General features: G+C 47.2%; 5 protein-coding genes; 2 read left to right on the top strand and 3 right to left on the bottom strand.

The window, feature by feature from the left end:
• Positions 1–1,602: 1,602 nt before the first annotated feature.
• Positions 1,603–3,801, bottom strand: GSBLH_T00001698001 (uncharacterized protein; the record flags this gene model as incomplete). XM_013040137.1 has 11 exons in its annotated part: positions 1,603–1,855; positions 1,888–2,088; positions 2,119–2,388; positions 2,423–2,791; positions 2,820–2,919; positions 2,948–3,054; positions 3,084–3,395; positions 3,426–3,517; positions 3,550–3,643; positions 3,675–3,725; positions 3,760–3,801. The coding sequence occupies 11 exons, from the start codon at positions 3,799–3,801 to the stop codon at positions 1,610–1,612; spliced, it is 1,884 nt and encodes a 627-aa protein (XP_012895591.1). The 3' UTR covers positions 1,603–1,609.
• A 2,082-nt stretch (positions 3,802–5,883) lies between these two features.
• Positions 5,884–6,927, bottom strand: GSBLH_T00006312001 (uncharacterized protein; the record flags this gene model as incomplete). Its single annotated transcript, XM_013040136.1, has 6 exons — positions 5,884–6,058; positions 6,116–6,167; positions 6,198–6,294; positions 6,327–6,426; positions 6,495–6,860; positions 6,893–6,927. The coding sequence occupies 6 exons, from the start codon at positions 6,925–6,927 to the stop codon at positions 5,884–5,886; spliced, it is 825 nt and encodes a 274-aa protein (XP_012895590.1).
• Positions 6,928–7,026: 99 nt separating this feature from the next.
• Positions 7,027–7,750, bottom strand: GSBLH_T00001697001 (uncharacterized protein; the record flags this gene model as incomplete). XM_013040135.1 has 3 exons in its annotated part: positions 7,027–7,487; positions 7,520–7,641; positions 7,673–7,750. The coding sequence occupies 3 exons, from the start codon at positions 7,748–7,750 to the stop codon at positions 7,064–7,066; spliced, it is 624 nt and encodes a 207-aa protein (XP_012895589.1). The 3' UTR covers positions 7,027–7,063.
• Positions 7,751–9,751: 2,001 nt separating this feature from the next.
• Positions 9,752–10,874, top strand: GSBLH_T00001696001 (uncharacterized protein; the record flags this gene model as incomplete). Its single annotated transcript, XM_013040134.1, has 6 exons — positions 9,752–9,792; positions 9,823–9,936; positions 9,968–10,044; positions 10,077–10,228; positions 10,260–10,640; positions 10,671–10,874. The coding sequence occupies 6 exons, from the start codon at positions 9,752–9,754 to the stop codon at positions 10,872–10,874; spliced, it is 969 nt and encodes a 322-aa protein (XP_012895588.1).
• Positions 10,875–10,916: 42 nt separating this feature from the next.
• Positions 10,917–11,631, top strand: GSBLH_T00006311001 (uncharacterized protein; the record flags this gene model as incomplete). Its single annotated transcript, XM_013040133.1, has 7 exons — positions 10,917–11,008; positions 11,040–11,085; positions 11,107–11,196; positions 11,228–11,278; positions 11,307–11,369; positions 11,403–11,474; positions 11,509–11,631. The coding sequence occupies 7 exons, from the start codon at positions 10,917–10,919 to the stop codon at positions 11,629–11,631; spliced, it is 537 nt and encodes a 178-aa protein (XP_012895587.1).
• Positions 11,632–11,797: the final 166 nt, after the last annotated feature.

Below are 11,797 nucleotides of genomic sequence, written 5' to 3'. Positions count from 1 at the left end.
GTTGTCGATCAGCCTGATCAGCGTGTCCTGCGCCTCGCGGTCATTCTCGATAGCTGGAGTGGGAAGCGTCGTCGTGGTGCAGGGCGTTAGATTCGACAGATCCAAGCTTTCAAAATCGTCCTTCACGTTGATCGTCGATCCCTTATGCGCCGTATCGCTCACATCGATCAGCATTCCCTCGTCCGCTTTGGGCGAAATCGAGTGAACGCTTTTGACTCGCCGCGTGGGTGTTACGTCCATCCGGATCACTTTGGTGTTGCCAGAAAGGTCCAGATCGGTGTCGCTCACGTTGAAAGAGAAGCTGAGGACGCTTTGATACGGGTTGGGAGGCGTCGCGGGCTCGGTGGGCGTCACCGAGGTCTCGCGGTTTTCTTCTGCGGAAGACTGCGAGGTATAAGGAAAGAAGTGGTGCTTGGATTTGCGATAAATAGGAGAGGAGATCCGCTTGGGGGCGGTGGCGGGAGGCTTTGGCTGGGAGCGATGGCGGGAGTATTGGAGCGGAGTGGCCAGACAAATATCAAGAGAATTCATGCTCGTTCGCTTGGGATTTGTGGGGGAATCCATTGACAGAATTTTGATAGGGGGAGCGGGCTCGGTCAGCGAAGACCAGGTCTTGTGAATGCAGTCCCCAGTCGGCGTTGCTTGTGATTTACTCGAAAAGGAGTGCTTGCGTCTGGGAAAAACTCCTTCAGGATCAGGACGATTTTCCTTTTTCGACATATAAACAGTCAGGTTTGGGTTCGACCGCATACGAGAATGACTAGACATATACTTGGAGGTACTCAATTCTCCATGCGGAGCGCTTTCAGAATCTTCAAACGTTGAACACAATTCCTGATCCTCTTTTTGTGGTAATCGGCTGCTGGCATCGCTGTCCTCTTGAAAATGCTCTCCCTCTTGAGTTCTCCTGCTCCGACTTCTCCCTGAAGGAATGTCCACAGGCAGATAGACAACCATCATTTTCTTTTCCTTTTTACCCTTCTTCTGAACGACATCAGCAGAAGAACGGTTAGACTCCATTTGATCACCATTTTGTTCGAACGAATGTACTGAAAACTGCTTTGGTTTCCTTAAGGACGAACTAATCCTTATTTTGACTGAAGACACTTTTTCTTCTGAAGAATCAATTTCCTCAGAACTGTCCATAACAAAACGGCAAGCCCGACTCTGATACCTTATTTGCTAGTCGTATTTGACAATTCCTTGCAGAACTCGCGGTTTTTTCGCTATTCTAGCACCGCTTCACTATTCCTTGTTCTCTCATTTTAGGCGCAAAATTGATGAATAGAAAGGTCACCTTAAGCTACCTTGTGTATCGAGGATCAAGTTTTATTTTGTGTCAAAATTTGACCTTGTCTTTGACGTGTAGTCTATTTACTTGTGGCTATTCTAGTTCCGGAGTGCTTTTCTACGGTTATTCCTTGGCGGCAACAGATGCTGTAGGTTTCTGTGTGTAGTCATTCCTCATAGTCTAGCCGCATGTATCCTATCAGTACATCTCTACTGTGCTTTCTTTTCTATTTGCTTTGTACTCTTATGCGTTTTTCTGTGTCATTTCCTTCCGAATCTGGGTTTTTGGGCTGTTTTCAACCAAACCATCGAAACTAAATCACATATTATTCTTAGCCTTCTTTGAAGCAAGATCCTTCATTCGCGTCGTTTTCTTTTCCTTCTCCGATTGGAACCAGGTTCGCTTCTTTCTCGCCTTAATTTCGTTTCCGTGCTTAATGAGATTATCCGCCCGCGTCGCCTCCATCGTCGCTCTCTCAATCTCCTTCTCCACTTTCTCTTCCTCCAAAATCTCGTCGATTTCCTTCTTCAAATCCTCCAACTGCGCGGCAAACTTCGCCACCGACTACCCATCACTCTCTGCCCTCTCTCTCCCACCTCCTTATTCACAGACCGCGTTTTAATCTGCTGCTTGGCCTCCACGGCTTGCTTCACCAGCTTCTTCATCAGCAAGCGCCGATCCTCCTCCACGAACGTCACCGCGCGTCCCGCGTGTCCAGCACGCGCCGTACGACCCACGCGGTGAATATACGTCGCCTCCTCCTTCGGCATGTGCAGATTGATGACCGTCTGCACGCCCTACCCCTGAGTCCACATCCAAGCCGCGACTTTGATGTCCAACCCGCGCGCTGCGACGTCCGTCGCGATCAAAAAGTCCACTTCCTTCTTCGAGAAGCGATCCAGTGCGCGGAGACGCTGCGTCTGGTTGAGGTTTCCGTGGAGCTCCGCGGATTTGAGGCCCAGGAGGCCGAGAATGATGTGGAGAAGATGCGCCTCGGCCTTCCGCTCGGCGAAGATGATCGTCTCGGTCTTGAAGTGACGCGTGATGATCGAGAGCAGCATCGCCGTGCGGAGCGACTCGTCCTTCACGCGGATGAACTCCTACCCATGACTCTCCAGCCGGTCCTCCCACCTGCACCAAGCGATCGACGACTTGATTCACCGGATCCACGAACACGCGCACCGGCTTCTGCAGCGACAGACTGATCAAATCCGACACGTCGTCCGTCATCGTCGCGGAGAACAGCAGCGTCTGCCGCTTCACCGGGCACAGCCGAAGCAGCTCGTGCAGCTCCTCGGTGAATCCCAGCTCCAGCAGGCGGTCGGCTTCGTCTAAAATCACCACTTCCACGTCGTCCAGGTCCACGCTCATCGAGTTATGCACGTGGTCGATCATGCGCCCCGGCGTGCACACCACGATGTCCGGACGCCTCTGCAGGTCCACGGCCTGCGCCTGCAGCGGCAACCCGCCCACCACCAAGCAGCATGTGATCGATGTGTACTACATGAAACGCCCGGACGGGTGGTACCTTGGTGAGCTTCGTGGCGATGGTGTGCACTTGCTGGGCCAGTTCGCGCGTGGGAGCGACGATGAGCACGCGAATCAAGTTCTGCGCGTTGTTTTTATAACTAGATTATAACAAGGTCGCGCGTTTACAGCAATCGCTCGAGGATCGGGAGCAGATATGCGGCGGTCTTGCCACTACCGGTCTTGGCTGCTGCGCAGATGTCTTTGCCAGCGAGAGCGAGAGGGATGCAGCGAGCCTAGCGTGCATGCGGGGATGATGTTGTACTTGGATCGGAGTCGGTGTCGTGAAGCCCATTTCGTTGACGGCTCGGAGGAGAGGGCGCGAGAGACGCAGCTGGTTGAACGAACGAGCAAGGGTTGCCGATGATGAAGATGAAGATGATGATGATGATGGTTGAGACTCCTCGGCCCAAAACTCTTCATTGGATGGAAGCTTGGAAGGTTTTCCTTTCACGCTCTGAACGCTGCGGATCACATCATCCCCCTTGTCCTCTTCCTCTCCGGTCTTTCCATTGATTTCTTCCTCTGCATCTTCATCTTCATCGCCAGATTCATCCTTGTCCTTGCTTCCTTCTTGCTGTTTGTTAGAAAAGGGAAACGTCACAACTTTACGACGATTTAAATACTCTTCTCGCTTCTTGCGAATACGTTCGTCGAGTTTGCGAATTTTCGAGTTCTTGTCGTTACCAAGTTTACGTTCTGGAGATTACGCCAAATTAACGATGCCATACCGACGTGGACGTCCTCTTGTTCACTTTCATCCCCCGAATTATCCGCATCAAACACAAAACCCTTGGTGAAGTCCTTTCCCTTTGTTTCTTGCACCTTAAACTCAACCATTTTCAGTGTTGTCTACTTCGTTCTCGCTTTCCGAGGAAGACTCTTCTTTAAAGACCATGTTCTCCTCCTAGGCGATAATAGACAATCTGTCCATCTCATACCTCTCCTTCATCGGGAATCGTCATAATAAAATCGTCAGCCATGGTGTATTACCTCTCGCTAAAGAGTTTTGTGAATTGGCAAAAGTTATGGGTATTTCATAATACTATCTAATAATGATAGGAAGCCTATTTAGAATCGAATAAGACCCAAAACGATATTCTGTACCTTTCATCTCCCTCATGCTTCCTTGCTTACGCTCTTTTTATTCCTATATCAATATACATCACAATGAGTCGATTTGTTGAAGCGATAGACCTTCAAAGTTTATTTTTTGTTGATGAGTTTGGAGGATAATTGGCTTTCTATAACGGTGCGTCTTTCACGAAAGTCGTATTTCCCTGGAGCGACTATCAGTGCGATGGTTAGCATTGAGCCCACGAAAGACTCGGAAGAGGGAGAATATATATCATATATGACCGCCCAAGTAATGATCAATTCAAATATCTTAGTTTGCAGCTTCATGGACATGTTGGCGTGACTCCAAATCTCGCTTCACTCCCTTCCGATTTAAAATCCGGAAGCAACTCCCGAAATACTATAGCCTATGGAAATATTATGAAGTTTGTGAATGACACTACAGAGTGTCTTTATCAAACAAGTCTGCTGATTATTGAGAGCGACATTATGCTGAAATCCCCCAAAACATGTAAATCTCTCGTTTTTTGCTGTTGTTCAGATTTTATTCAGCTCACACTTCCAAAGGATATTTTCCCGTCTCTCCGTACCAGCTGCGTTCGATATTTGTATTTTTTTATATCTCTCAAGGGATTCATCGTGTAGTCATCTTCTTTCTCTCTCGTTTTCGGATGGAAAATCCTCTCCTCGCTTCATTTCTGTTCCTGTCCAGGTTTCTGCCCTCCCCGACTACAATGGCACGGACATCTATCCTCTCTTCTTCTCCACGCAGCCCATCGAAACAGGATCCTATTCGCTCGACATTACCGACGTTCTCCATCCTTCCCCACTCCTCACTCCCAGGAATATCGCACTCACGACTCCATCACCATCACTGAAAGCGAAAATCCCGCGGAACCCGCCGGCTCTCTTCCTCTGGGTTCCCCATTTCCCCCTTTCTGACCCTCAGAGTTCACCAACTTGTACCACATCAACGTGAACCAATCGATTCGCGACGATCTCTGGTCGCGTCGTCGCTATTACACGTCGTTCCAGGACTATTTGAACGCGGATCCCGCGGTGGAATCCACGATCGACCAATGGACGCCGTCCCCCGAATACGGGATTTTTGGAATTACACAAAACGGACGGGTGGTGTGTAATGTGATGATCAACACGACTCCCGCGGTTCTGGGCGATTCGCTGCAGCTGCAAGCGGATTTTCAGGAGACGGATCTTCGATGCGAGCAGGTAAATGAATGCGTGAAAGAAAGTGAGAGTCAGATGTCGATCTCGCTGTATTACGAGGAGTATTCTGCGCTGCTGAAGGACCGATTGGTGAAGTCGGAGCTCATCAACTCGATCACGGTGAACTGCCAGAACGTGCTGAAGTATCCGTATTCGTTCAGTATTCCGTCGGTTTACTCGCCGACGCTTCGAACTCCGCATGGTAGGCCTTTCGATTGGGGGTGAGGCGTAGTGCGGATCGGCTGGAAGCTGAAGTTCTGCTTTTTCTATAACCCGAAGCGATCGGCGGAGAAGGAAGTGGGGGAGAATTTCGAGTTTAATGGGAGCGAGTTTATGGCGCAGTCGCTGACGAAGGTGAATTGGAGCTATGATGTGCTGGTGCGGAGCTGCGTGAATCCGAAGTTTAATGATATGTTGAAGGAGCGGTGTAGAATGAATGGAAAGGAAGAGACGGTGGTTTTGTAGTCTGTTTTATTGCTGGGTGTTTGTTGTTTGGAACGTTGATTCATTCAATGATTCAGAAATGGTTGGTTTGCTCTTGGTTTTTTGATTAATTGAATGATCGTACTGCTTCACAATCAATTGTATTTAGTTCTCTTTCTGCTACTCTCTACTCTTTATTCTCTATTCCTTGACTGAATGATTGATGGAGTCCATTCATCGATTCATTCACTGGATGATCCATTCACTTATTCATCGATTCATTAACTGGATGATCCATTCACTTATTCATCGATTCATTCACTCGTTCGTTCAGTATTCTAACAAACACTTGAATTGGGAATGGGCATATCGGGATAGACTTTCTTCCACTCCTCACGTAGCCATTCATTCTGCAACACAATCGTCAAATTTCGCGAGTTATCTTCGCGGAACAATCTCTGCCAAACTGAATCCTGATGAATCAATCGATTCAGATAGCGATTCACATTCGCTCTACTCCTTACTAAACACGTCAAACCCCACAATTTCATTATATCCACACTATCCAACATGGAAAATATGCGCTGATCCTCCACCAAAAAGCCAGACATCGCTTTAATCTCTACCCTTCAATCCACTTCCTTGAGTCCACCCTGAATGTACTCGCGCTCTGCTTTGATCTTTTGCTTCAGCAACGCGATTTCCTCCTCACAAGCCGCTTGGTCCTTCTCGATTTCGAGGATTTCGTGCTGAAGATCAGAGCCATCTTTCCTTTACTCACTGCAAGCGATTCCTTCTTTGCGTTTCGCTGAGCGTAGAATGCTTTGATTGCGAAGAGTTCATTCTCTGCGTCTTCTACAACACGCGTCCAGTTATCACAGCTAGAAACAAGCTGACTTTGCTTGTGAGTGATAGCTCTAGAATTATGATTAAATTTAAAAGCTAGTACGAAGCACATTCAATTTTATCCTTCATTCCATTATCAGGAAGCACTAATTTCACCGAGTAGACAACAGTCTTCTCTCGGAGCCAAGACATGCGGTTATCCCACACAAGATAGTATACACCCGGCTCTTCCGCAATTTGTTTACCTTCCGATGCAGTATTTCCCGGATAGTGAGCTAGTGGGAGGATATCATCTAGTTGATTGTTTTTTGACTCCCTGGTGATTTGGAAATCAATATCATAGTAGACTGGACGAAAACACCAATAAATTACAGTTTTAGGGCTTTCAATAACAATGGGAAGACCATAGAGAGACCCTGCTTTGATTTTGATAAACGAATCGCCGTAATCGACTTCCCGGATCGTTTTCCTAGAAACTCAGATATCCTATCTATTATCCACTGGAACGAGGAACAAAGAGGTTCAAAAGTCTCCATGGTGAAGCCAAACAGAGAAACAAACAAGATATGGTCTTTTTCCTCCTTCTCCCCCCTTTTAAATAAAAGAGAATCTCATTTTCAATCCAACAAACACGCTTCATTGCGATTCAAGCTACTATACATTTACTACTCTCTAGCACAGTCCAGCAAAAGACAGCAAAACCTTCGTGAAGGACGACCGCTGTTCTACAGGCCTCTCCTTCACCTGATATCGTTCCTTAAAATCCTCTTCAAACCCTTCCATCTGGCTCTTCAAATACTCGATCCGCTTCGGCACGCTCGGATGATTATCCACGAGTTCCCTCGTTTTAGAGAGAACATCTCGGTACTGCGTCCCTTCCGGCAGCAACGCCAGTGTCTCCAGCAGCTTCCTCGGCTCCACGCCTGCGCGTTTCAGCAAGTAGAGCGCCTGGAAGTCCGCCTCGTGCTCCTGCTCGCGACTCACCCAGCGGTCGAAGACGCTCTTGATGCACGGCATCACCACCAAATCCGGCACCATCGTGATGTACACGTGGTACGCCAGCGACGTCCAGCGGAGCATCGATTCCACGGGGTGGCTGCGTGCTAAAGGGGAAACGGGGAAACCTACCGTGAGAGCATGTGCGCGAGTTCATGGGCTAATATACAGGAAATGCACTGTGCGTTAGAGAAAAATAAAGAGAAAGCAAAGTACTTCGTCGCTATTCGCGATCTTGCCTCGCGATTGGAGATCTTCGTAGTAGTGAAGAAGACCACTGCTGACCACTAAGACAGAGCCCATCGTCACGTAGGCGTTCAAATCGTCGTCGTCGTCCACCACGAGGACTTCGAGATGATTCATGTAGGATTCACACTCGGGAGAAAAATAGATACAAGCTTCTGCAATACTTTTAACAAGGTTTTTTACATGCAAGACGCGGCTATCACTCTCATCTAAAATGGTACAAACTGTCTCGTCATCTTCTTCGGTAGTATAAAAGGAACGGATATAAGCAATCATTTCTTGTTGATAGGATAATTCAAATTCACGAGATAGATACTGAGTGTTACACGAAGTTTTTTCAAGACTTACAACAAAGTGTTTTCGATTCGTAATTGGAACAAGGTTGCAGTGACGATGATACTCATAGGAACCATAACCAAGAAGTGCCATGGACAAGTAGTAAAAATAGTTTATTTCCTTCGGCTTTACAGACGACATTCGATCCACTAAATATTAACATACACAAACTAGCAGAACCTAGAGAGTACCTAGAAAACGGGATCACACTTTTTGCTACTTCTTTAACTGATTTGTGACCTCTAATAATCGAGGAAACATTGGCTCCGATTTTCTGAACGTAATAGACTCGAAGCAAACATTACGCTTAAACGTTGATTTGCAGTGAGATATCTTGCTACAGCAAACGCCTTCAATACAAGGCGTATACGACCAGGGGTAATATAGATTATGATGAAAAATAATATATATCTACCCTGTAGTATAAATTACCCTGTCAGGCCGGTAGGAAAAACGACCACCTGCGAATTCGATCGAGCACTATTTATCCTTTTGTTTTTACGTCGCAGCCGCCCAAAACAAGATGGCTACGCTATTCTAGTATGGAATCAGAGAGATAGAACGAATTTCACAACGTTCTTCCACTTTGTTTACATTTGAAAAGGGGACGGTTCCCTATTCTAACAGGCCAAAAGGAATGGAAAATGGTAGTGACACTCATCATACCTTGCAAAATCCAAACATCGTATTGCTTTGCAACCATTGAAATACTCTTTTTTATCATGGAGAGTACAGCGGGAGTTCCGTCGTCTACTGTGATAAGGAAGACACTCTCACAGTCCATTGTGGCAGCAAGGCGTTTGAAAGAGATTTGTGAAGCATCGCTGAAAAAGCTGGAATCCGGCGAAGAGATTGTAGATATAGTCCAGTGTGAAGAGTTGAAATCGTCCATCGAACAACTCACCCAATTTGTGAACACTCCTTCAAAGAAGACTGCAATTGTGAATAAACTCCTGCAAGTGGAGCGAAAGAGACGATGGAAATTGAAGAGAAGAAGACTTTTTCGAGTAAAGGGCGCATTCTATCGAACTATGCTAAATCAACGAAATAAGTAGGTGTTATGAAATGAATCCTATCATTTCAGACAAATTGACAAGTGGAAAGCTGAGCGCGAGCAACTGATTGAACAAGAAAAGGAGGAAGAGGAGTTACGAAACAAAATATATGAGAAAGAATCAAGAATCCAGGAGTTACTACGAAAAAGGAACGAGATTCAGCAACTGGTGTGTTCTATCGATTCTCTTTATTGCTTACGTCTTTCGAAGCTGAAAAGCCAAGGCTATAAGCCCGGGTCTCAACCTTCTGAGGATCCGCCTCTCTTGTTAAGAGCACGCAAAGAAACAGCAACGTACAACGAGAAGGCTGTAATCAAAAGGAAGAAGGAAATGTAGGGGGTTTGGGAGTGATGACATGTAGGGTATTTGAGGAGAAGGAAGAGGAAGAAGACGACGATTCTTACTATTTTGGCGCACAAAGAGATATAAACAAGCTCATTTCAGTTCGGTCGATGCAAACTGCTTATCTGATATGTAGACGAGCATGGGACGCTTATTTGGTGCCTCGAGGCAAAGGTTCACGAATTCCTACGCACTTTGTTGGCCCACCAACGCGAGAATGGACATAAGTGTGTTTGTTGTACTCCAACGTTTCTGCTGATCCGATTCTATCGATTTGGATCGAAATGCCATTTGCATTGCACAGGAAAATCATGTTAAAAGATGAGTGAAACTCCCATCAATTCTAGAAGTTTCGGTATTCAATTGAATAATATCAAAGAATTGTATGATGAGAGCCGTTTTTATTGCCTGCTTGATTCTTCTTAGGTTTGGGTAGCGAGAGGCGATTCCATTTAGTACTACCTTTGCTTTTTATACTGAAGATGGGCCTGTAACAATTCTCACGGAGAAGAATTTTAAAGAACTTGTTTTGAATAGTGGAGATGTGTGGATGGTGGAGTTTTTCGCTCCGTGCGTTCTTGCGTGCTGTGATGATTTCTAGTTGGTGCGGACACTGCAAGGCGATGAAGGACGAGTGGATTAAGGCTGCCGGTGCAATGACTGGCATTGTTCACTTTGGTATGTATTCGTATTCTCATTTTTACTCTCAGGTGCTGTGGACTGTACTGTGGAGCAGAGTCTGGCTTCTCGTTACCAGATTCAGGGTTTTCCTACCATCAAGATTTTCAATCCCTTGAACAACGCTCCTACTGACTACCAGAACCAGCGTGACGCCAAGTCCTTCTGCAAAGCTGCCTTTTCCGTACGTTTTCTTGATTGCCTCGTAATTGCAGGCTGCGAAGAGTCTCGTGTCCGCCCGTCTCTCCGGGAAGGCCGAGATGCCGAAGCCTCGCCAGCAGGCGAAGGACGAGCCCCGTCAGGAGCAAACGGAGCCCCCCAAAGCGGCGAAAGCGCCGAAGCCGGTGGAAGTGAAGGAGATCACGACGCAGGAGCAGTTCAATAAGGCGTGCATGGAAGCGACCTGCATGCTTCTCTTCGTGCCCGACATCCGCGACTCGACCAAGACGCAGCGCGAGGCGCTGATCGCGACGGTGAAGGCGGTGGCGGACGCGCAGGTGGCCGGATTGTTCGAATACGGCTGGGTGGTGGGCGGCTCGCAGTACGATCTGGAGCAGAAACTGAACCTCGGATTCGGCTATCCAGCTGTTGTGGCTGTAGGAGAGAGAGAGAGCAGTGAGGAGTAGATTAGTGGGAATAAGGGACGGTATGCTGTGCAGACCGGAGCGTTCACGGAGCATAATCTGAACGTGTTTGTGAAGGGATTGCAGATTGGATCCGTGCGCACCAAGCCGCTGCCCGAACTGCCCGCCTTCGTGGAGGTGCAGCCGTGGGATGGAGAGGACGCGCCGGTCGTCGAGGAGGAAGAGGATTATGAGGATGAGATTTGACGTGTTTGTTGTGGAATCCCAAGGATTGGAAAGTTTTTTCTTATGGAGCAGCAGATCGATCGGATCTATGGACTCTTGGCCACTCTGCAAGAGGGGATGAGTGTAGTGAGGCCGATGGTGGAGGCAGAACATCAGTATGAGATTGCTTGTGGATCTGTTACGTAGAAAACTCTTAGCGATTAGTAAATCTTCTTCTGTGTTTGTAAATCTGGTTTGCGAGTTCTGAGTGTAGAGTTCAACGAACTTGGACGATATCGCCGTGATAAACGCAGAAAACACTACAACACAGATGCAACTACAGAAAATGCAAAGAGATCTCGAAGTACGCTTCTTGTTTTCGTAATTGATCGTAGCTGAAAGAAAACGAGGTGGCTATTTTAAAGGACGAGCGTCAGAATTATCTGGTATTTGCTTGATCAAGCTATGACCTAGATTGAGCGCGATCAGTTGAACGATATACTTCAAATCCTCTCGGAAGACTATGCTTCACTCGAGGTAAGCTTTGTGTGATTTCCTCGTATTCCCTAGAACGAGATCCGAAACAAGGAACAGTTACAGGAGCAGATATACCACTTAAACGAGATCATCCTAGAGCGCAATGTTCGATTCGCAATTTGGATTCCCTCATGTCTAGAACGTGATATCGCAGCTTCAGATCGAGAACTCGCGGATCCGAGCCGAAAACAGCGAGTTGCTGAAAGAAATCGCGGAAGCCATTCAAGTCGACGAGGACAACACCATCGATGACTCTAGTTGATGCAATGTTTGTTGCCTTAAACACGCCAAACCGTTTTCTCTTCATTCCAGTTCGAATACTTCTTCAAATACAACACGTCGATGGGTTCTTCGATCATCGAGGAGGCGCACGCTTTGCAGATTCTGCCTTGTTTCAAACCACTCGACGGGAAGCAGCACTTCGCCAT

Source organism: Blastocystis hominis (genome assembly GCF_000151665.1).
Source record: "Blastocystis hominis, Singapore isolate B (sub-type 7) whole genome shotgun sequence assembly, scaffold_13".
NCBI classification, from domain to species: Eukaryota; class Bigyra; order Opalinata; family Blastocystidae; genus Blastocystis; species Blastocystis hominis.
The sequence above is the reverse complement of the archived record's forward strand: the minus strand, read 5'-3'. Positions and strand labels throughout refer to the sequence as shown.